Below are 24,182 nucleotides of genomic sequence, written 5' to 3' on the forward strand. Positions count from 1 at the left end.
TTAACTTGTGACAAGAAGTCCATCACATAAATAGCCATAAACTTAAAACAAATTATTAAGAAGTAACCCCAAAACATGTGGAAGCTGTTTTTTTCTTTGGCTGTGCCTTGTTTGTGTTAATCACTGCATGGCAAACCCCAAAACTCATGTCGGGAAAAAGAAAAAGAAAATGACTTACAACTTAAAAGACAAACAGGTTCTGTTTGGTCATGATCAATAAGCTCTCCTTTCCTTTTGTCGTATATGAACAGTAAACACTCTTTGCATACAGATAACCACAAATTGCATAGTCGAGATGATTAGAGAACAGAGTAGTGCTTTATTTTACAGCCCGGTACTACACATACAGTACTTGCGCAGAAACCTCTAAGAAGACATGAGTCGTCGGGTACTCGTCATTGCGAAATTTGCATTTTGGAGGCTGTAAAATGAAGCTTTGACAAGAACATTGCAAATGTCGAGTCAGACATTGTGGACAACACAACATCAAAGTTAAACATACTTCTCATCAGTGAATTGTAGACATTTTCTTTTCTTCTTTCACCCCCTCCCCCTCTCCCTCCCGCCCTCCCACCCAACAAGAAATGAAACAGGAAAAACACGTACATTTTGATTTGTAGATTTTCCCTTATTGGGTAAATTAAATTTATTTTTTAAAATTTGTCAAATGTACATAAATTATATTTAATGCATCAAAACCAAATGAGAAAATCAAATACCCTCTTTAAAAAAAAGAGGCAACATAATAGAGAACAACATTCTTTGTTGAGATCATTTTAAACAAGTATTGGTCAGGCAATTCATTAACCTGGGAAAAGCAAAGTGCTACACACAACAACCACTGAAGACAGTTCACCATACACTTTAATGAGGATTGGACTGAAGCACCTTTTCTTAGCTTAAAGCTAAAATGGAGATTTCACTGGTTTTTTTTGTGTTTTTTTTGTTTTGTTTTTAAGTTTTTCTTTTCACAAAAACTCCATTGTATGTTTAGTCAACCTTCAACAAACCATGAGCCAAGTCTACCCTTTTCCTTGAGAGGGGCACACTTGCAGTGACAATGTTCTGTTTCAAGTTAAAGTACATATGTGAACCGCTTGACCCAACAGGCTGCTAAGACCTTGGTTTTCTATATTTTCCTGCAGGGTGGAGCTTTGAGTGCAAATAAAGGCGTACAACTCTCCTTCATGAGAAATAAACATGGAATTCAGCCACATGCTTTCAAATAGTAATCATATATTTAATTGATATACATATATTGCCACCATTGGCACATACGATATTGCACACAGTGATGAAATGTTGCACAGAAAAAAATAGATATATTTTTTGTGGGCGAAAACATTCCAAAATTACAAATAATGTGGAATAACGCTGAAAAGGTAAAACTACATAAAACAAAACAAGACATGCTTGCTACTCCCCATTAACTGAGCGACTTACAACTTACACATATACCCAAGCCTTAGAACAAGCATTTCAAAGGGGGGGGGGGGGCCTTGCCCACAACATGTTCTATCATTTCAGGCCACTTCCTGATGTTCCCAATCAGCCCCTGCTCTCCCTGCTAATGCGCTTGGCTAGCGAAGAGCCAACTCTTCTGCATCATCTTGCATCTAGGTGACCACCCCCTTCCATGTTTACATGTAGGCCGATACCTGGATGGCTGGGGGAATGGGGATGGCAATGAGGTTAAGGGAAGAAGGAAGGCAGCAGAAAAAAGTTAAGAATTCTGCTCCTATTTTTTTATTTTTTATTATTATTATTATTTTTTTAAAGGGTTTGTAACAAACCCTTTTAGCACCACGAGTCGTGCGCTAGCACACAAGGGGGCTGAGACACAAAAATGGAAGAAAAGAAAGAGGAAACGATAACAACAAAAAGAAGAAGAAGCCAAACTGCGATCCAAAGCACCAGGCCAGCGTGTAAGCATGCGGAGTGTGTAAGGCACCAGGTTGTTTTATATGCTGAAGAGGATGCTCCCAATCAGGTATCATTTAGGCTATACCAGAGGCTCCAAAAATAGGTGGTCAAGGACAGTCTAGTTTGCTGGTTTCCAGTCAATCTAAACATGGGAGCAATCATTTAATTCAATGCTGAGGTAAATCTGGCACGATCTGATTGTTGCCAGTTTCTCTGGAGTTTACTGACAGAGTTTATAAAACTGCTATCACACATCTATGAGATGCGACTGAACTGGATTAGAACCAGTTGTTTTCCGTGTGGCAGCCCAAATATTTACAATTCGACCGGAACAGAATCTCATCACCCCCAGGTAGATGTTTGGGTCTACAAATCTAAAGTAGAGCTACGAGTACGTACCCAAAGTAGCCCCACTGTAGTTCACACCCTCAGATCTTAAACTAGGGCACATCTGTCGACACGCCAGAGATTCTCCAGCAGCTGGACGCTCTTCACCTCAGCTAAGCCGGGCGTGCTCCTCAGTGGCCCTCCTCATAGTGTGACGGTGATATTTTTGATTACTGTTCACAAGTTCGCTCCTTTTACAATCACGCTTTGAAACAACTTCCACTATAACTACACCAAGCTTTTGGATGGAAATCACTCAGTACTCAAACTTGAGATCCGTACAATATCGGCAGATAAAGATACATATGGAAGGGTCCTTGAGCCAATATTTTGGGAGACCAACGAAATCTATCTTAGTGCAGGTTAACATGCAGCAACAGCACTCCTTGGCACCATTTAGACTTTTAGGACTAAACGAGATCACAGAATGTTTCTGCAACCAACAATGCTCTTCTGAATTTCACGATGCCAATCAACACAGTACGTGTAGGGTGTTTGTCTCGTTAATTAATCTGCGATTCAGGCCATTTGCTACATGTTGTCACTGCATTTCCTCTATCAAATACACATTTAGTACCTTTAAAATGAACACATTGCATTAACAACGAGACACAAAGGTAGTTTATAATATATCCATCTGCATGGCAACAATTTCAACTGAAACAAAAATTACAATATTAATATTTCTTTGAATGCCTCTGGCAAATGTCATCATGTCAAGATCCATTGACCAGTTCAATATATTTGAAATTTCTTTTCTTTTTTTCTTTTTTTTTTTATATGCAATGCATATTGCACAACAAATAGAGCACTTATTTCATTTCATGAAAATGCCTATATGTTTCCTTTTTTTATATACTGCATGACATCTAACCAGTTTTCCAAAGCAGGCCTAGCCCTCATATGATTTATGTGTAAACACATCTCTACTCACAGGTAAAGGTAAATAGGATGGCAAGTACATGTGACAACCTTTTACAAAGTTTTTGAGTTTTGGTTTAAAAATTAAAATATCTGATTTGTGCTGAAGTCATTAGCTCACATGAAAAGGAAAACCTTGTGTTTCCTCTGAAATGCAATAATTCCATTTGAACATTGCAAACACTTTTTTTTTTTTTTTTTTTTTACAATAGCTTTAACTGGTACAAAAGTTTTCTGTTAATAAGGGAAATAAACACTCAGTTCAATATTGTTTGTCAAGTAGGAAACAATGTTCAAATATAATGTTATTACTTTGTTTAGCAGCCTGTTACTGTATTAATGGTGGATAAGTGGGGCAACATCCAGCGATGAGTGACAACATGTCATAACTGTCAGGTTGTGGAGGTTTCTTATATTGTGGGTGATGCTCCCTTGGAGTTAAACCATTACAGTTAAATCTTTAGATTTCTTTCTTTATACAGTAGAGTTTTTAATTATAATTCTCTTGTTATTTTCATTACTCTTGCATGTTTTTTTTTTGCTCTCTCTCTCTCTATATATATTTATGTATATATATATATTTATATATATCAATCCTCGTCTCCATCGTCCGCCTGCATCTCCTCTTGTTGCTGCAGCTCGCATGCCCTTTTCTCCCGCTGTTTCTCCTGGATCTTCTTCATCTCCTCGGCATATTTACAGAACGTATTCCCAAATTTGGACCACACTTTGTAGGGCACCGTAATTGAGTTGCGGTACGTTGGCTTCACCTCGCTTACCCTCATAAACACACCGTACTTATTGGATCCGACGTCGAAGAAGAACCGCTTGTTGTCCACAGTCAATGAGGACCCTTCGGGTAACTCTGCAGGTTCGTCCTCTACACCATAATCGTCAATAAGTTTAGCCAAAGCGTCACGAAACTCAATAAGTCCCTGGGCAGGCAGAGCAATCGTCTGGCCTTGCGTGGATCCCAACCCGGGTCCCCGGTTGACGGTCTGTCGGATCCTCAGAAACCGTCCCCTCTGGTTCTCTTTCAGATCCATGTAGTATTTCCGATTCTCTCGGACCAAGAACTCGCTTTTGAGTGCTCGCCTGGGCTCATCCTGTACCAGCCCCGGGTTGCTCGGACCCAGCTGGGCATAATGTTCGATGAAGTCCCCCAAGTAGTCACGGAACTCGACCGCCACGGACATGGAGAGCGTGAGGCGGCTCTTGTTTCCACCGGCCCCGACTTCTGCTATCTTTAAGAAGCGGCCTTTGGCGTTCTGCTTAACGTCCAAATAGAAGCGTTTGTTTTGGATGTCAACCCTCTTGGACGCCAGCTCTTGCGTCTCATGCTGTAGCCCGGAAGCCGAGCCCGCCCCTCCGGCCGCTTGGTGCATGGAACCGAAGCCTGGGCCCGTGGCTGCTCCTCCCTGCTCACTTCCACTGTCTCTGTCCGCCATGATGCTGCCTGCCTGCCTGCCTTCTCCCTCTGTCTGCTGCAAAGCCACTGCCAGCCACAAGCGAACGCCGGAGCTCTCGCGAGATCTACACAGAGAGGTATAAAACAGCGAGGGGGGGGGGGGGACGTTAATGCAGAACATTGCGCTGCTTTGCTTTCTCCCACACAGTGCATCGTTAAACTCATGAGCTGTCATTTCACACGGAAATATAACCTACTGCTGTTTCTTAAGAAATGTATCCCCTGCATTTTGTCTAAGTTTCGATTTGTCACCACAGCCTGTGAGCACTGCAGTGCTTCTGCTCCCTGGGAAAAAAAAAAAAAAAAAAAAAAAAAATCCTGCTTGCCCTCAGTCTTTAAGAGCGGGAAATACTCATTCCCTAAATTATCACAGGTGCACACGGATTTTACAACCAATTAACTGCTTGCGGTAAGGAGACCTTAACATTACACCCTGGTGGATTAAAAATTGGGACAAATGATTTGCAGTCATGAGAAAATCCTACCATGGCAATCAGTCCCTTTAGTCTAATTCTTATTTTCTTTTCTTTTTATAAATTTTTTTGTGGTTTTTATTCAAGCCCAATGAAAGTCATTAGGCCTCTATCACCAAATTATATAGGCCCTGTATTTTGTTATTTTTTTTAACAGAGCTTTATTCCTTATTAGGCTACTTATTATTACTATTACTAAGTAAGAAAATCATTTTCAGACTGATAAACCTAATTGTATTTTTTGAACACTGCCAGCCCTGTACAGTCAGTCCCACAGAATCCATGACACAAACAACTTTATAACCTACATTAATCTTTATAAATAACCATTATGAATCAACCCTTATAAAGCTATAACCATGGGCTAACTTGCATCGAAATGACACATCATTATAATTCATCCATTTATTTTAAAACGTACTTGTCATGAGAATTAGGGAACATGTCCTATTTTTTTTTTTTTTTTTTTTTTTTACTATAACATGAGAATTAGTTCTCTGGCAATTCAAACTGAAATGTTGTTTCCTGGCTTGGCAATTAAATGCAGTATTATTAAAGCACGTGTTAAAAGGGGCAGAGAGAGACCATTCAGCCAATATTAATAAACCGTACAACAATCTGATCACAAGTGGTCACTCTTGAAACATTTGGAGACACATCAAATGCCAGGTGGGAACAGACGGCTTAAAGCTGGCCACTCGTGATCCGATCACGCAGGACGCATGAGGCCGGATTGATCATGCCAGGTGAAAACAGCCTCAATGAGGCTTTGGGTCAGCTGGTGTGATGTAAGGTTTACCTATTCAGTGGGCTTGATTAACAGCCATCTTGTTAACCCTCTCATACCCGGGTCCTTCCTTAGGGAACCGTGACCAGCCTTAAGTCATTTTAGAGCCAAACATCTTCTCAAAGGTAAAAATGTATGAAAATAGCAGGACAGGAAGGTCAAAAATAACTATCAATATTCTCAGTATGCGTGGTGCAAACGCACAGTTCCGCCTATAACACTAAAACTATTGCATTGTGGAGGCCACAGTAGGACAAGCCTAACCATATCCTACAAACACCTTTATGAAATAATGGCATTATTTCCCGTCTTTGACCACGAGGGGAGAGTGAAGTTATGTTTCTTCGACTATTATCTCTAAAGTCGTGTTAATTATGACTCGTTCACACTTTTGTTCGGCTAAACGTATCCTTATATAGCACATAGGCCTGACTCCTCTTTGGCCACTGTCCATCAAGCCAACTGTTAATGGTCTCAAAGCTCTTTTTTTTTTTTCTACTGAAGGTTATAAGCTATAATAGAATAGTAGCCTAAATATTGTATAAATGTGCGTTGGGTATAGGCTTACAGATACCGCTAAGGTGCTGTCCTTTTTTTTTTTTTTTGAAAATGCCGTCACTGAATGAAAATACCAGGGTTACCCCAAGTTTAAATGTATAGGCCTACACGTATAGGCTATTGGCTTTGGCCTACTCATTCAGAGGTTCTTAGAGCAGCTCAAATTCAAATAAATGTATAACATCTCATTCGGAATTCTGAGAAATTCACAATTTTCTAATTGGTTTTAGATTCATTTTTACTCGGAAAATCCCCCCCAAAAAACAACAGCCTAGCTGTAATTGGTCTAAAAAACTGTTTACATGCTGACCACTATATCTCCCCGGTCATTAGTCTTCCTCCTGGTTCACCTGGAAACAAATTTGATTGCGCAGACTTTCCACCCCGTGCATCGTCAGCCTGCATAGGCTTAGGTTCTTTTATTCATTCATTTAGCCTAAATTCGCGTCGGATTACGCAATTTCTGAGCATTTTAATATGTCCCTCAAGCAACTTTGGCATTAAATCATATACTACATGAACAGGGTCAAGAAGGTCATTGTTCTTTTTTGAAAAATACCTAAATAATGACTGCAGCTGTTCCGTGAGTCGTTTAATGCATGTGAATGCTGAGACTATTTTTCTCTGCCAATATGTCGAATTAAAATAAATTTTAGAGAATTAAAATGAATGTAAAATGCTTACCAGCATTGTGAAATGTTCTGTGTGTTTCAGGTCACACCTTTATGGTTATCCGCACAGCCTGGATGCCTTATCTTTATTTCGCAATTTTTAGGTCGTTATAGCTCGTATTTTCGTGCGTAAATGCTGCACTGCGCTCTCCTCCTCAAATTCTAAATAAAAGAGATGGTCGGGAGCCTCACTGTTTATATTTGCAGTCAATATTCGTTATGCAATTCACAAATATTTATCTGAAAAGGACGAAAATGTATCCTGGAGCTTTTATTTAGTTTTAAAAACAAGTCTATTATTCGAATAATCCCAAATGGTTCTGCGAGGCTCTCAACCAGGTAAAGTAGAATGACTCACATCACCCGCATTGTATTCTCCTTTTCACTTCCAGTTCAGAATCCTTGTTGTTACTTATAGAGCCCTCCATGGTCAGGCCCCGCAATATATAATTGACCTGCTCCAACATTATACCACCAGTAGGTCACTTGAGTCTTCTGATCAGGTTTTACTGGCTGTCCCGCGCACCCGTTTGAAAACTTAAGTGATCGCGCTTTTTGAAACGGTTGCTCCAACTCTGTGGTCCGCTCTTCCCCTCGATGCAGGTTAGGCAGTGTCTGTTGACGCCTTCAAAAGACGTTTCAGGTCTTATCTTCAGATTGGCTTTTGTCTCACCTCTTGATATCGAGTGCTTTTATTTCGGTGGTCTGTTGTTGTGTACTGTGATTGCAGGTTGCTTTTAATATTGTTATATTCTGCTGTTAATTTCTGTTGTAAAGCACTTTGTGACTTCGTCTGTGAAAGGTGCGATATTAAATAAACGTACTTACTTACCTACTTAGTATGAGATGGGCCATTTTGGTCTGTGATATATTTTCAGGTTGTGTGATCGTGTTGCGCATTCTTTTGTTTTTTTTTTTTTTTCATAAAAAATAAAAAATATTTGGACATTGTTGTAAAGAAACCTTTCAACATGAACTGTTCTTCACTGCAAGTTTCCAAAAGTCGGTTTGAAGGCCCGATTTCAGTCAAACAAAGTGGATCCAAACCAGAAACTTAAAATATGTTTACATCAATGGATGTCTTATTATTTTACATAAAGATATTTATAATTCTTGATTTTTGTCACACAATGGAACATGACACTTATATTAGTTAAAAGGATTTACATCTCAAATGTTGCATTGCTTTGCAAATGTTTAAATACTGCAGGAACTTCCACTTAATGCTGGTAATTATGAGGCCAAAGACATAAAAAATCATAGGCTATTAAAAGGATAAAATATAAATTTATAATATGCCAATCGAGGCTATAAATGGTGTAATGTCCTGAAATGCTAAGAGATAAGTGGAGTTCATGGAGCCTACTGAAAATCAGTAGTTTAAAATAACGTCTGGCTCCACTTATTTAGAATAAAACAAAATGTAGCTCCTCTTTTCCTCCATGTGAGGCGAGATGAAGATGGCGGCCTAACGAGGTTCGAATAGTTTGGCTCATTTTTCTCTTTTTTTATTTATTTATTTATTTTTTTACTTTAAATGTTTAGATTTGTATATACACGGATTAAAATGGTCCCTGTACTTTTCTTGTCTTAAAGTTGATCAGTTTTTGTTTCACAAAATCAAATTATGTTTGGGGAAGTAAAATGTAAATTGTTGGTCTTAATGATAAAAAAAAAAACAAAAAAACAATATTCAGTGTAAAAATGAAAAAAAAAAGAAGAAAGAAAGAATGTAAACAGACCCATTTGAGGTTCAGCCTGATGTAGGTTTACACTTACAGAGACTTGCCGTTTAGGTTTCATTCTTAAAATAGTGAACCTTGCACTCAATGGCATGTCTCGTCAAAGTAATTTGAGTCCAAGCCTTTAATTCTTTACATTCATTCATGTCTATACTGTCTATTACTGTCTATACTACTGCTACTGTGTCGCTCTTTGTGATTTTCTTTCTTTTTTTCCTTCCTCAACCAGATAGATGATTGTGATCAGCGCAAGGCCGGATGCATGCAAAATGTCAAATAAAAGGCAAGTCATTTCTATAGAACTTAATATACTGAATCCACGTGGGGTTTGTGGATATTGTGTCAAATTCCCTTTTGCGCCTCCAATGTCCATAAAAATATTCCAGTTTAGAATTGTATTCGAATTTTTAATCGAAAATGTTCCCATACGACATGTTGCATTTTTTTTTTTTTTTTTTCAAATTTACTTCAGGGTTAACAGGCTCCACAGACTCTCTGAAGGTATCTGCTGCTCCGACAGACAAAAATCAACCTTTGAATTTAATTAATCTGTCATCAGGCAGTCGCCTGCTTGGCCTATTTTTTTTTTTCCAGACCATTTTTTTTTTTTTTCACCATGACTATGAATTAATAAATGCGGTTCTGTTTGGATCCCGAGGCCACGTCCAACGCAGATTTCAGCGTCAAAAGGTGCTGTCGCAGTTTGCAAAAGGCAGCAGCTGTGATCACCTCACAAAGTTTTGCCCTACATCCCAACACAGGAATGCTGTGGCGTCGCTCCGAATGCAGCTCCATTATTATTACAGATCAGACGCACGGCCGTGTGTTGTCGTATAGGCTATCATGCTTCTGCAAACTCTGCGAAGCAATGTCACATGCTTGGCTGCACGTCAGGACACTTACAGCACAGTGACAATCCGAATGACATGTAAATAAAGCGTCCCTCCACCGAGCGAGATCCCCATAACCTACCTTACCCCGCTCAGTCTGCAGCCGGAGCGCCCTACAGCCTCGACGGCGTGTCGCAGAAGATGAGGTGCGGCAAAAGACACATGAGAATACGGTCGAGGCCTTTATGAAAAGCACGGCGGATTGCTTCTGCTTGCTTCACAAGATGGACAAGAAACGGCGAGTCGTGGCAAAAGGAACAACACGCACAAGTTCAGCGCCGCACGTTTCAGCTCTGATGTCAACACGCAAAAGTGAGAACTCAGTGAAGGCGCGCCTCCCCTTGGTCGTATTGAGGAATTGCAGCTTTACCTTCAGATGGTAACAGGTAGGGCAACATTTGGGCAACTGTAATGGAAGGTGTTGTCTGAAAGAGTCAGTGATCCGGGCACGTTTTTGAGTTGATTTTATGACCTTCGTCGTACTTTGCATCATTTTCAGAGAATGACAGTTACACTCATGTACATATCATGAACCTCTGCCCTGCTGAGCTGGTGTGAAGAGTGTTGCTTAAACAGCACATTGACACGCCATGTCGCAGACAAGAGGACTTAAGTTCACAGACAGCCTGTGCTCTGATTGTGTCTGATCTCAGCACCCTCTCTAATTGACAGGGTTTGCTGAATTTCAGCACCACGGAGAGCAGCCAGGTCGGTGTCAGGGCTGCAGAACATGCACGTAAATTAAAACATCAGTAAATGTCTGCGTTTAGGTGTATCTGATCAATTTACAATATAAAGGCGTTTCTTCTGAGGCTCTCTGACGATCTGAAGTGGAATATAATATAAACATGTATGGCCCATATACACATTGTGTATGATGGCCACTTATAGTGCAATTATTTCAGTCCATGTTGTGCATAATTTATTGAATAGAATCCAAATTTGTTACCCTGCTTTATAAGTTAGTAGCGTCCGTTTCATTAACAAAGGCATTTACATTAAGTCTGTGTTGCTCAGCTACACACTCTGGTCAGCAGATGTCGCTCTTCGTGAATACTGTCACTCCAACATTCTGTATCCGCATTCTATTTGGCATAAACCAAACCATTACAGTTATAACTTGAGCTGCATTGTCAATGATGATAATCAAATATATGCATGTGTTAATTTGAGCTTTTATATATATATACAGGGTTGTTCTTTGCCAAAGTGCTCAGTGCTGCATGTGAACACATTAAATTATAATTGTAAAAACACAACGAGGCATACTTTTTCTGAATTTTCTCCTTCCTAAGTGATATAAAATAGTTTTTTTCTCTGCTTTGGACCCCTAATGTTGCAGCTATAGCTGTATAGATTTAATGCGGTTCTTCAACATCAGTTTTTTTTAGAGGCAGAGCAGCGAATGTGACCTGAATGCAGGGCATGACTTAATGGGATGAGACGCAAAACTCATTCAAAACAGTCTCTTGAAGACTCTGAAATGCTTTCGCAGCCTTAGTCATCGCAGCCATATGATTTCTCTGGGCACATCGGACTATATGCGGCTGAATTTTCAATGTGAACCCCTTTCATTTTTTTTTTTCTTCTTTGGAGTAATGCCTTGGCTACAGTAGGATGCGATTTTGAGGAGGGACAGTCATGGATTTAGGATTTCGTTTGTTTCATTATAACGTGAGATCACCGCCGACAAAACACCATGGAGTGATTGACATACAGTAACTCGGTTTCGGGAGTGAGGAGATCGACCCTTTGGTCCGTCGGTTGCCTGTATCCGAGCGCTCCAATCCTGCGTTTTTGTAGACGGAGCCCCTTGGCAATCGGCATTATTTTCTCGCGGTCTGTGGCTCGTAGGGGAGGCGGAGAGAGAGCCGCGGTGGAAGGCGGCGTATTAGCGTTGTAGCTGCCGACCAGAAATAATTGTTTTATTTTTTGGAATGAAACGTGGATTTTTGTTTTGCGAGGGGACTACCAAACTTGTGGTTCACTGCAGCATTTTGCGTCTTTTCTCTCCGCTGCAGATGATACAGAGAACCATCATCGCGGTACCCCACCACTGCAATTTTTGGGCAAAGATAAGAGTGGCGTCGTCTTGCAGTTAAGGCTACTATGGCAGCATAGGGGGCATCTTCTGGAGAGGAGAATCCGCCAATTCCTTGCTTAACCTATCTACGATGCCTTATTATTAGCCGAAAGCAGTGACTGGATTTGAAACCCGGCGTCACCCCGCGGTTTCCCCGTTTCAAAGCTGCTGTTTACCCATTGAAAATCACTCGAAAAAGCAGCGGATCCCGATGGCATGGACACTTATGCAAGGTCTGCCGCGCTGCCGTGCTACTGGAGCCTACTTGCTGTCTCTTCATTCAACCCAGCTCCATCGCCATCGCCCCGCAGCCGAGAGAGCCCTGCCGCAACGCGACCAGCGACCACCGAGCCAAAGCAGGCGGCATGAGGCTTGATTCAGTACATTTATCCATGCTGGTCATCGGGGTCTCATTCGCCTGCTACTCCCCGAGTTTGAATTCCCTGCAGGACCAGGCTTACAAATCCGCCGTGGTGATCGAGGGCAAGGTGCAGTCTACGCCTGTGAACGTCTCTGCGGAGCCGTACCGTGTGAATGTCAAAGTGCTGGATGTTTGGCCCCTAAACAGCGGGGGTCTGGAGCGAGAACAGCTCGTCACCGTGGGGGAATTTGGATCTGAGGCTCCGTGCACCAAAGTGAAGAAGAACCACAAGTACATTTTTTTCATGGACCCCACTGACGAGCCCTTGGTTTTCAAGGCATCGTTTGCGCCTCTTGACACGAGTGGAAAGAACCTAAAAAAGGATGTTGGGAAGATCTTGTGTGAGGACTGCGGTAAGTTAATGTAGCCTATTGTGGATTACCGGTGAAGTCCAACCCGGAAGAATGCACGGTCTGATAACAGCCCCTGTATTGAGGCTTTTGGTAACAGCCATCCTGGTGAATTGTGGTTATTGTGGCCACAGCATGGCTTGGAGTCACTGGGTATCAGATAGGTGCCTAAGGGGCGTCTATGCAGCAATTTTCGACAACTCTCGCAGGCTCCCATAGCCCACATGATCAATCAAACTCTCTTTCTCTCTCATTCTCTCTCCCTGAACTGCATTAGACATGCGCCTCGCACTGTTGCTTGTGAGGAATTGCAGTTTATGTGTATCGAACTATCTGCATACAGCCAGCCTGCAATATGATTTAAACATTTTAGGCACCTTACAATGAACCTTTTACTTCCTACAGGATTCATTAATGATTTCTGTTGTCCAGAATCATTGTTGCTTGTTCTATAAACACCAAATATAACATTTAATGGACCGGGTACAATTTCAGGACCAGGGACAGCGGCCTGTATCACCGGTATCACGTGTGGAAAACCACTCTGCCCTAAGCAAATTGGTTCCGAGGCTATATTTAGGCTCACGTCCTGCTTTAATGCTTTAATACTTCGGCATAATATGTTTAAATCTAAGTCCTTATTGCCCACATCTTCAAATACAGGGGGCTTGTATTTCTAACCTGGAATTGATGGAGTTGTGGCTGATAATATAAAATTATCAACTTTACATTCCTTATTCGAGAGTTTTCTCTTGTAATCATGCTGAAGTAGTTCAGGCATGGACTTTGATCAGTAGATGTCTCCCTTAGGGAGTCCTTTTAAAACCCTGTTACAAATAATCTGTTTTTAAATAAGGCATGTGTTTATTTGTTTGTATATTCATAATCACTGATGATATTCACATGCATTTGTATTGTTTCAATGCAAAGTGATCTCATTCCCCTCCCCCCATGGATTGTAGAAAGATTTCACAACTGAAATTCAAGCCTGATCGCTTTGTTTATGAAAGTTACTGATTAGGAACAATGCAGTATTGTGCACTGGTGTTGATGCAGCAGGCTCCACTCAGATCCATTCATTAGTGTGGATTGTTTCACAGGCACACATTTTTGTTTCATATTTCTGCATTGTTTCATGACAGAATTCATGGAGCATTCTGTAACTATTTTTTCATGAACCTTGCACTTCTCAGTGCTCGTCACTGAGCCAGCCCCTTCCTTGTGTCTCTAACTAATGTCCCATGCAACACAACTTCAAAATGTGATGCAACTAGTCTTTGATGCTTTTTTTGAGTCAATCAGAGCGCATACACAAAAATCTCCATTGTATAAAATGCACACATTTGCACTTCCACCGAAGTGTTGTGGCTTAGAACATGATGTGTGCCCTGTACTTTACCCCTGTACCTTCTTAAATCCTCTTAGCCTGTACTCATGTGACATAAATTCTCCCCTCTCCTCTTGATTTTGCCACACTCACTCCGGCTTTTAAACTCATCATCCCATTAGAGAAATTACGCAAAATGGACCTTATTTTTGGGTCCCTTCAAAAACCCAAACATCCCCTGTCAAACTTGTTGACACTTAATAAAGCTTGTCAGTGATTTGATCAAACTGGCATGGTCACTGAGAGTCGCCACACCCAGCTCCTGGGCCTTTTATTTAGTTCAAAGTAACCAGCGAAGTAGCTGATGTTGCACTGGTGGGTCATTGTAGATGGGTTGATTCTTATTCAGAGTAATATCCAGTATCTAATCACAGTTTATTTTCGTAACCCCCGTCCTTCTCAGTCAGACCATTCGTACAGACACACAGTAACAACGTCCTGTTGACCCTTTGAGCTCCTTCCTTCACTCAGATCAACAATGTTCTGTCGACCGCTTATTTCACTCATATTAACAACATATTAATGCTTGATGATATTATGTCTGTGCCCAGACATTGATTCCAGGCCCACCTAACACACATCCCAAACTTACCTTGAATCCCTCTCACGCAGAGGCTTACATTGGGACTGTACAAACATACTGTACAACTCTCAGAATTGTACAGTATTTAACTGCACATTTTGTCCAGCTATTGTCTTCCGCTTCCTAAGCTCTGCCTGAAACTCAGGCCTCCTACAGCGCTTACCACCTGCACCATTTCCTCTGGACTCAGTCAGCTGGGAGCTCTGGGTATCTGCCAGACAAGAAAAGAAAACTACAACAAATGCTGTTCTTCTGATACAGATTACAGCGAACACACAGGTTCATGTTAGGCCATCAAATCTGGCCCGCACACTGGCTGCCTGTGGCTCAAGCAGGTCATACGGGTTCTGACTGAAACAGCAACCCTGTGTCTGATATAAGTGTACTGTAAAAAACAGAGCAGACTGTAAACATCTCAATCAGCTACTGTATCGTAGCGTTAATGAATGACAGTGAGAATGTCTTTGAAGGCCGGTGCTGTTTGCGACAAGTAACTGATGATGACAAAACGCTGTCACCTTTAAGAGGAAGTTTGCGTACAGTGGGCCACATTCAATTAAACTGCAGACACCTGAAATGAGATAAGAACCTGTGACCTGCTCCTCAGTTCCCTTTGTCTGTTGTTTACTCCTCTTTTTAGCTTGTTGAGTATGTGTCAGTAGGCCTGGCATGGAAGTACTGAACCACGAGGCCAAGACCTCCACACACATATTTTCATGTCATAAGTGGAATCTAGTTTCTTCAGCCACTAAACTTTTTCTATGACAGACAAAGACCATCAAAGATAGCAGATCATGAGTATAGCCAAGCGTTGTTGATCATTTGTTATTTACTATGTATACTCCTTTTTTAATCAACTGAATATGCAACAACAGAAAATAAAAATGCCATCCACCTTTGTGAGTGTGGCTCTTTTTCAATTGTAATGGAGTGTGACATTGCTGTACTTGTAACTGTAATTTCAATTGTGTCACATCTGCCTTTTTTTTTATATTGTTATTTAGCACAACAATAGTGTTTTTATCTCTCATGACTCAGCCTAAATCAAAAGCCTGTGTAATGAAACAATTGTGGTAGGTGAGGCCAGGCCCCTAGCTTTTTGTCTATCCATAGACTCCATGGAGGAGACCTACATAATTGCATTTTGTGCGTGCATGTGTGTGGGTGTATTCAGACTGGTGGGAGCACTGTATCAGCAAAAGACAGTACAAATCGGTGCAACACTTCTGCACAGAAAAAGGCACTCTGAGTTGAGGAGTAACACGTTGTCCTACAGCCGCCTTCATGCTTGTAATTCTCACTTATTCATTGCTCATTTAGCCCATTTATTTCCCAATGTAATGATGTTGTCGTGGATGCACTCTCTGTCACTAATCTGTCACCATGAAGTCCCACTGCATGCAGGTCGCAGCTGTTGCATTGAGGTGGTAGACAGGCAGAATTTTGCCTCGAGCTGTAACGCATGTTTCTGTGAATTGAGTTCCTTAGAAGAGCTAGACATAGAACATGAACAGCAGCTGATGGTTCGCGGTTTCTGATCTGCCTCCACATGTTGGTCTGACGGCGGTATCAGTCAACATGCACCTACTGGTTGGCCATTATACCCTAGTAGCACACTTAAGGGCTATTTAGCAAACAGTTGTGACACGCGCGCTTGTTTACTGTATTTCACCACCAAATTTATTGTCATGTGCAGAATGATCGGAGTCTCTTCAGCGGTCACTGCGGGAGTGTTTCCAGCTGGAAGCATAGGTTTGTTTCAGCTGAAGTTGTATGTTTTGGGGGATTGTTGTCCATGTTCGCTGGGTCATTTATTTTCTATTTTTGCCCTGCTGAATCTATGCTGACAGGAAAGCTTGATGTATATGTGTGAAAAAAGGGCATGGCTGCATTCAGTAATTGGCTGCTCATTTTCCCGTCCATTAGGCACTTTCTCACTATCAGAGTTGTACTCCACATTTCTCAATACACATGACAGTGGAAGCGTGTTGGGTCTCTATTGGTTGTGTCTGCAAAAGTTACAGTCGAGCAGAGACAGCCCAGCTGTCATGGTAGAGTTGGTGTTTACTGATTCAGGTCATGGTTGGTACCTGTTTGCACAGCACAGCTGTTACAGAGTGAATGTGAGGTGAGAGTAAGTTGTGTGTTTAAAACCCTCCATTCACTGGACTTTAATTCCCCTAAAAAATATCAAATCAGGGGGATTTCATCAGGTAGTGTTTGTGATTGTTGCTGCCTGGTGTTATGTCCAGTCCACCTTTTCACAGTCTTGAGCTAAGTGTGTTGAATGGCAACAAATATGCAAAATATCAGCTGTCTTTACCTGAGATAGAAGAAATTTCATAGCAGAATTAATTTGTTCTTTCCTGAGACATAGTTTACTGAATGAATGAATCAACTGACACTGAAGTGAACGAGACAAAGTACTTTCTTCCACAATATACTACTAAACACACAGTGTGAAGCTCTTAAGAATGATACATGCTTGTCGAGGTTATATGACTAATGCAGGAGTGAAGAATTTAAATTCCTGCTCTGCTCCAACTTTAGTCCCCTCAGCATTTATTTTGAACTGCTTTACATTCAGCAGCCTTCTCAAATTGCATCAGTCTGGGCTTCATAATCAATAACCATAAAAAATATCCCATTGTTTTTATCATATTTTATTATATGGACTTAAGGCCCGTCAGTAAAATTGATTATCTTCACATTTCATCATCAAAGTTTTGGTGTTATAGTGTTCTAATATTACACTAAAGTATTAGAAGGGTATTTTATATATTATGAATGTGATTTTGTGTGTGTATGTTAGCAGATACATAGACAAGTACAGATGCTGCGTTCAGGTGTGCAGCATGCATGCTGTATAGCTGAAACTAATATGCATTAATCAGGTTAAGGACACGAGTGTACTGTTAAGGAGAACATTTACTGTATAGAGCTGTACAGTTAAACTGACAAAATATACTAACCTGAAATTAATTTCTAGGCTCTCATTCGAAAATACCATTGATAGTTGAGAACTTTGCTTTAGATAACATATTTTGTAAGCATAGCATTAACCATTTTAGTTTAAGTTTTTGTTTTGGTAGCTATTGGGATGTATGTTCCTCCACGCTTTTCCTAATTTCCTAATACTACATGCTGTCCGATTAACTTCACTCCTTCGTTTCAATTCATAGAACTTTGGAATGTGGTTAAACACGAGTATTAACGCTTTGGCATATACAAGTCTTCATAAAATCGGATAAATTTACACCTAAATTATTTTTAAACAGTTGTAAATGCAGTAAGTATTAGATTTGCAAAAACATTAATTTGGACGAGGTAGCCTACAATACAATGTCTTGCTAGATGATTTAAATTCAAATAATTTGGATCCATTGTTGCAGAAGAACATCACAACAAGCTGCAACACACAGACCTGGCATATTCTCTGCTACAAAATAGTTTTTAGCTTATATGTTAGCAAACAGTATGTGTGTTGAAGATTCTGAGTCATCCAGGTCACCAGTTAGTCAGACCAGAAGAGGCCCTATTGGATGACAAAATGTCTTAACATCCATCTTACAGAAAGCAAAATTAGAAGTCATTTAATTTAAAGTGGTGTTTCTGGCATGCTCACCATTCTCTTTTCTTGTATGTTTGTTTTGATTTCCACCAACTACTGCAAAACGTTGAGCTTTCTGGTATGACAGCTAACGTAGAGTAATGTCATGTGGAATTAAGACATTATTAACGTTTTTAGTTACACAAAATGTCTGCCTTGAGAGAGGTCTAAGGAGCTTATGTTGCACGTGAGCAGACGCCTGACAAAAATACCCAGAATGTGATAATGTCACAGATGATGTCACACCTGTGGGTGTCAAGCTCCTGTAATAATTCTTCCAGTGGCCATTTGAAAGACAATGTCGTGAAAAGTAAGTAAAAATGTAAATTTATCAATGTTTTCTCCTAATAGGTTTGGAAAAGGGACTGAAATTTGAATGTTTTCTTTTTATGTTTTGATTCATTCTCATTTTGAAATTAGTTGCAATGCTCCCCACTTCATATTGTGGTTAAGGAATTCCAAGAATGGGGATTGTGTGCATGGAGAGTTTGAGGATTACACTCCTAAAAGACTTACAAAATACAGAAAGTGAAAAAAAAAAAGTTGTGTTTTGATGGAGTACACTGGGTCGAAAACCTTGGGGTTAACTGTACATATAAAAACATTAAAGATTTCCCACTGATGAAAAAAGACACTGCATTTGTTGAGCTAAAGCGATCTTTGGGGTACAAGTCCCCAAACAAATCACAACATTTTTGGGGAATCACCTCCTAATTTGGGTCTAATCTGCTGCACCACAGAACTAAAATGCCACCAGTTTAGCTCTACGTGAGCGGTCCAACCACTCCACTGTGACAGATATTTTCCAGAGTTGTGAATGTCGGTTTAACATACCCTTTGATTTCACACACACCAAAGCAATGCTTTGGATGATTATAAATTTCCATGCTGTAATACAGAATTATGTCTGGGCTCATGAAGAATAATGGGCTTACTCTAAGTTCAGCTGGATAAGAACTAGGAGAACAAGTCTGCAATACCACGCAGTTTAAGGCTTGTAATTTTATATCAAAATAATTGTATGCTCCTCATAACTGCAAAGTGCGACAGTGAAATTGTCAAAGAATTTAAAAAGATTTGTTAGATGTTGAGACTTGGGTGTTAGAGGAAAAAACAATGTGCAAAACAGTCTGCCAGCAGACGTGAATAAAGTATCAGATTGTGCGCTTGTTTGTTTTCTTAATTAAAAGCAGATTAGTGAAATTATGCACGAGATATAAGTATAAAAATACTGTAAGCATTGTGCATTTAAAACAAATATTAAAAAAAATAAAAAATAAATAAATCTCCTGACAGTATTGACGTATTGTATAAATAAACAATAAAAACAATTTTGGTATCTAGGTCTTGATAGTAATGTTTTATAAAAAAAAAAAAAAAAATCTTAAAGGTAAAGTTGTTTCTGAAACCATTGATCACTACTGTTACACTGCAGCTTTCGAACAGCTGGCTGAAATCTGCCATCAGACAAGGAGGCAGGATTGGGTCGGCTGGTGGTGTGAATGCAGATTAGTTTCACAGTTGGTACCTAATCTCACAACAAATAATCTCCATTAATCTCTGGTTTGGTTGAATTTAAATACTGGGATAAAAGCTGCCCTTGAAACAGCAAAACTATTTCTAGTAGAATTTTGCTATTTCCATACTATTGTCTTATGCTGTCAGTATACAGCCATGAGATCAGAATTTAGCGTGATTCCATCGTCCACAACAGGTCTGAATAAAGAAGATGCCTTATATCAAAGTAATGAATAGGCGGCCCATAATTAGTGAGCAGTCAGTGGCTATTTTTATGAGGACTTTGAGAGATAATGTGATATGATTACAAAAGCACTTTGATGAAGGCATTGGAAATGTAAACATTTTAAAGTAATTATATTACCATGTTGCTAAGATTGTAGTCATTAGTCAGTTATATTGAGAGTGTCTCTTTGGATAGGCTACAGTTACTGTCCAGCAGTTTAGTAACAACATACTGTACTGCTTATGCCACTTTTATACTTACTATTACTGTAATCTCACGTTTACAAAAAAAATATACTAATTGTAGAAAATAGAACAGCAGTCTTACAAAAAAAAAAAAAAAAAAAAAAAAAGAGTATTTTAGCTGTAGCCTCTGCTCTGGGAATACAGTTTACACTCTTCCTCTGTGCTTTTTTACTTCAGGACTCCAACCTATTGAAGAATGTTGCCTTCACCACAATGAGGCAGTATATGATCAGGATCAGGAAGCAGGAGAAACACAGAAAAGTTGAAAGGGATGAGTCCGTTGGGAATGTCACAGCAGTTGTTAGACTCCCTGCCCCTGCAGCTGGAGCAGTGTCAAAAACACTCAAAAGCCCACAGTGACAGCACAGTCCGGAAGATATGTACAGGGTAACAACTGTGAAAGTCACTGCCATTTGGATGTCACTTTGATCACACAAGGAAGCTATCTCTCTAGTGTTGGACCTGCGCTGTTAACTCTGTAGTCAGCTATAAGCAGATGCGCTCTTTTGACTAAACTAACCGTAATGGTGTCCCTTGGGTGAGAGTCAGTTATGAACAGTGTTCGACTATGGACAAAAACATTTAGTAGTAACTCTGTGCTAACAGTTGTACAGACAAACACATCCATTGCTGACACCAGTGAAGGATATTCCCTAAACACAAAGAATCAGTCACTTTTAAATACAACAGGAATTCTTTACGGTTAGCATTGAAAAATAAAATGCAAATGGAAAGATTATAATAGCACTAAAACACAAAATCTCTAATGAAATGAGAAACACAAAACACAGGATATGCATCAGCTTTGTAAAACCTTTTCATGTTTCTCCGACCTGATCCCACTATTTAATGTGTTTATACTGGTATTTATGACTCATATCCCACTGCTTTGTGAAGACAGTTTAAGTTTACCCAGCCTTTTGAATCATTCAGTAATTTGCAGCTATCTTGGGCTGCAATACTCTTCCTTCACAGGCTGCAGCCAGTGCATGTAATTAAATATTTAAAACTTTTTCTCTGTGCACAGCATGAAAGGTTGTTGACAAAATTAACCCGTTAGAGTAAAATAAACCCCACACATATCCATAATAGGCAATGGGGAAATCTTAACCATTTACTGTACAACACATACATGTCAGGAAAATGTGTCTCTTTGTCTTTTAGCATCAGAAAGATTAGACCATGGACAGAAAACAAATCAACTATTCACCGCCATTACTAAAACACTGTTGTCTGTCTGTCTTAGCATGGTGTGGAATGTCTTAATGTTAAAAGAATAATGTAGTTTTGTGCCCTAAATTTATATACAGATTAAATACCAGATTGACTAATATTTGAGAGAAAGGAACTCCCAATTTATATCTGAGCTATTAACCTTATTTTATATGCTTTTGGCATTGTTTATAGTAATCAGTAACTACGAGATTAATCCTGTTGAGTGAGGGAGCTAGGTAATTAACTCTGGATCAATGCATGTAAATATCATAACTGAAAACCCTGGCAAAGTTTTTTTTTCTGTAATCTAAAACTTTGTTAAGCTGCTTGGCTTGCGTCAATATTAAAGTGGTTACTATGGCATGTAAAAGACGAGTCAACTCATCATGGAAATACGCTACCATTAAGAAGTTCAGCAAGACAGAAAGACCATTGAAGGATAACTCACACAGCCAGTCCACTACAACATACTGTGTCTGTCTCAAGTATTGCCTCGCCTAAGATTGAAAAACCTTGTGATTCGATTTTGGAAAACAAAACCACATGGTTAGGTTTAGGTACAAAAGGACTTAGTTAGGGTTAGGAAAATATTTCTTCCACGTTGCTTTCACAGAGACTGGAATCGTAGTCTCATGGGTGAAAGTCCTGGTTTTATCCACTCTCCCCTACCCCCCACATGGCCTAGAGAATGTTTGTGCTTCATCAAATAACCTCTGTCACGACCCTGGTCATACGTGCATGCACTTTTCATGCTGAGGCAAAAGATGACACGGACAGAGTATCCTCCAGAGGACTGACGGGCCTTTCACATGCTTTGGCGTGATACTGGGCTGCTCACAAATGCCTTTTAAGTGCAAGTAGGAGTGGGACAAGGATGTTAGCTTTGCCTGTACTGCTTTTGTTGGCTTATTGGGTCATGAAGACATCCACAGCCCCAAAGAGAAACAGGATCTATTGGACACCTTGGTCATAGCCGGAGGATTTGGACTTTGCAGACGATCTTGCCCTTCTGTCCCACACACAGTAACAGATACAGGACAAGATCTGTAATGTTGCATAAATCTCAGCACGCCTAGGTCTAAACATCTACAAGGGCCAAAACAAGATCTGTAACTCAATGCCACTATCAACAAAAGCCCCAACACACTGAAGGGCAAAAAGCTAGAGAAAGAAGAGAACTTTGGTATCATCGTCAATAAAAAAAGAAGATATAACTAAGATTTATGGAACAGGGTAGCTTTCCTTCTCCTGAAGAATGTCTGAACATCATGATAGTGTTGAAGATATTGAGCTTAGTGTTGATGTTCAGACATTCTTCAGGGGAAGGAAGAGCCTGGCTTACTTCATGCTGCGAGGACCTGGAAAACCACTGGCACAAGCATGAAGAGAATCCAGACTTTCATCAACAGCAGCCTCAAAAAGGATTCTCCGGATTTGCTGGCCCAAGATCATTAGCAAATAAGACATACCGCAGCCAGTGGAAGACGAAATACGCTAAAGACGTTGGAGGTGGATCGGCCACACCCTCCGCAAACCTGCTTTCAGCATCACACTGCAAGCCCTCACCTGGAACCCACAAAGGAAGATAAATCGAGGGAGACCAAAAAGCAGCTGGTGCCGTGACCTGGAGGCAGACATGAAGAGGACGGGTTACACCTGGGGACAGCTAGAGAAACTGGCCCAGGACAGCAATGCCTGGAAACAGCCAATGTCCCAGGCAAGGCCAAAGGCAAGAAATGAACTGAACTGAACTGTGGCATGTAAAATCTTTTTTTTTTTAATTTTTTTTTTTTACCTTCTTGTGGTTCTTGTTGTCTCTGCAGACTGACACAGGGTCAGATTAACATTTGATAAATATTGTTTTTGGAACATTATAATTGACTGTAACCCGAGGCTTGTGGTTGGGATCACACAAATTCATGTTGAGATCAATATTGTTTTGGCATGCTGTTGAAATAATCTTGTATTGCTTTGTCTGAGGAGGGAAAGTAAAGCTGGCAGGGACATATTTCCATGTTTTTTCGACTGTAGATCTTGTAAGCTGAGGGCATACCCAGACCCAGCCTGTGGCATAGGCAGTACAGGAAAATGCTAGGGACCCCATCCATTCATTGTTTGCTCCAAATAAGGTAAAGAACCGACACTATTTTAATACTATGATTTCAGAATATAAAAAAAAATCTACACCACCCATTATTAAGGCCCTATTTTCTGAGTGTCCTGTAGCATTACCCCGGTGAATCAGGTGGTTTCAGGGTTCCTCAATCACAAGGTATCAAAGGTAGGTGTCAGTAGTTTAAGGTCATCAATGCCACTTGGTGCAATGGTGAACAGTCTGTTTTAAAGAGCATATCAATGAAAATGTTGAATATACAGCATGGAGAATAGATTTTTTTTTTTTTACAGCATTTTGTAACTGAAAGCTGCTTGTCAGCTCTCCATTTGTAGCTCTGGGTGCTTCTTCATTGCAGCGTCTCCTCACCGAGGTGTCAGGTAGATTCACAGGAAGCAACATGACACTGAAGGACAGTGCAGGAGATAACCTTTTACTGCAGGCTCTCTCTGGCATTCATTTACGATAGGCCCCAGGCCACTGCTTTGCCCTCATCAAGCACCGGTTTCTCATCCTCTCCCGGCTTTATCTGTTGATTTGAGCACGTTATGTTACATCATGATTTGACGGCAAGGACAACAGTGTTTTGGAAAGTTTTTAAGATTATTTCA

The 24,182-nt window shown here is 40.3% G+C and overlaps 2 protein-coding genes across 4 annotated transcripts in view; one reads left to right on the forward strand and one right to left on the reverse strand.

Moving 5' to 3' along the window:
- Nucleotides 1-1,216: 1,216 nt before the first annotated feature.
- Nucleotides 1,217-10,088, reverse strand: puraa (purine-rich element binding protein Aa). 2 transcript variants are annotated; one of them, XM_069713225.1, is made up of 2 exons: nucleotides 9,908-10,088; nucleotides 1,217-4,764 (listed from the first exon to the last, which is right to left on the reverse strand). In XM_069713225.1, exon 2 carries the CDS (start codon nucleotides 4,677-4,679, stop codon nucleotides 3,822-3,824), a length of 858 nt encoding a protein of 285 aa, XP_069569326.1. In that variant the 5' UTR covers nucleotides 4,680-4,764; nucleotides 9,908-10,088; the 3' UTR covers nucleotides 1,217-3,821. The 2 variants fall into 2 exon arrangements, with proteins under 2 accessions (XP_069569326.1, XP_069569327.1); XM_069713226.1 differs by having other exon boundaries at nucleotides 9,903-10,001.
- Nucleotides 10,089-12,022: 1,934 nt separating this feature from the next.
- Nucleotides 12,023-24,182, forward strand: part of nrg2a (neuregulin 2a) — a 70,637-nt gene continuing 58,477 nt past the window's right edge. Inside the window, exon 1 of one of the 2 annotated variants that reach the window (XM_069713342.1) lies at nucleotides 12,023-12,677. In XM_069713342.1, the coding sequence (XP_069569443.1) occupies nucleotides 12,269-12,677 (409 nt within the window). In that variant the 5' untranslated portion in view covers nucleotides 12,023-12,268. The remainder of the gene's footprint in view (nucleotides 12,678-24,182) is intronic. The other variant, XM_069713340.1, reaches the window with a different exon arrangement.

The sequence above is a fragment of the Brachyistius frenatus genome, unplaced genomic scaffold, assembly GCF_029030835.1.
Source record: "Brachyistius frenatus isolate BFR_SWC_R1_liver_20210118 unplaced genomic scaffold, ASM2903083v1 Contig_117, whole genome shotgun sequence".
NCBI classification, from domain to species: domain Eukaryota; kingdom Metazoa; phylum Chordata; class Actinopteri; family Embiotocidae; genus Brachyistius; species Brachyistius frenatus.

Bases quoted from the DNA above. Each gene is read 5' to 3' on its own strand.
- puraa (XM_069713225.1), bottom strand. From the start codon at position 4,679: ATGGCGGACAGAGACAGTGGAAGTGAGCAGGGAGGAGCAGCCACGGGC.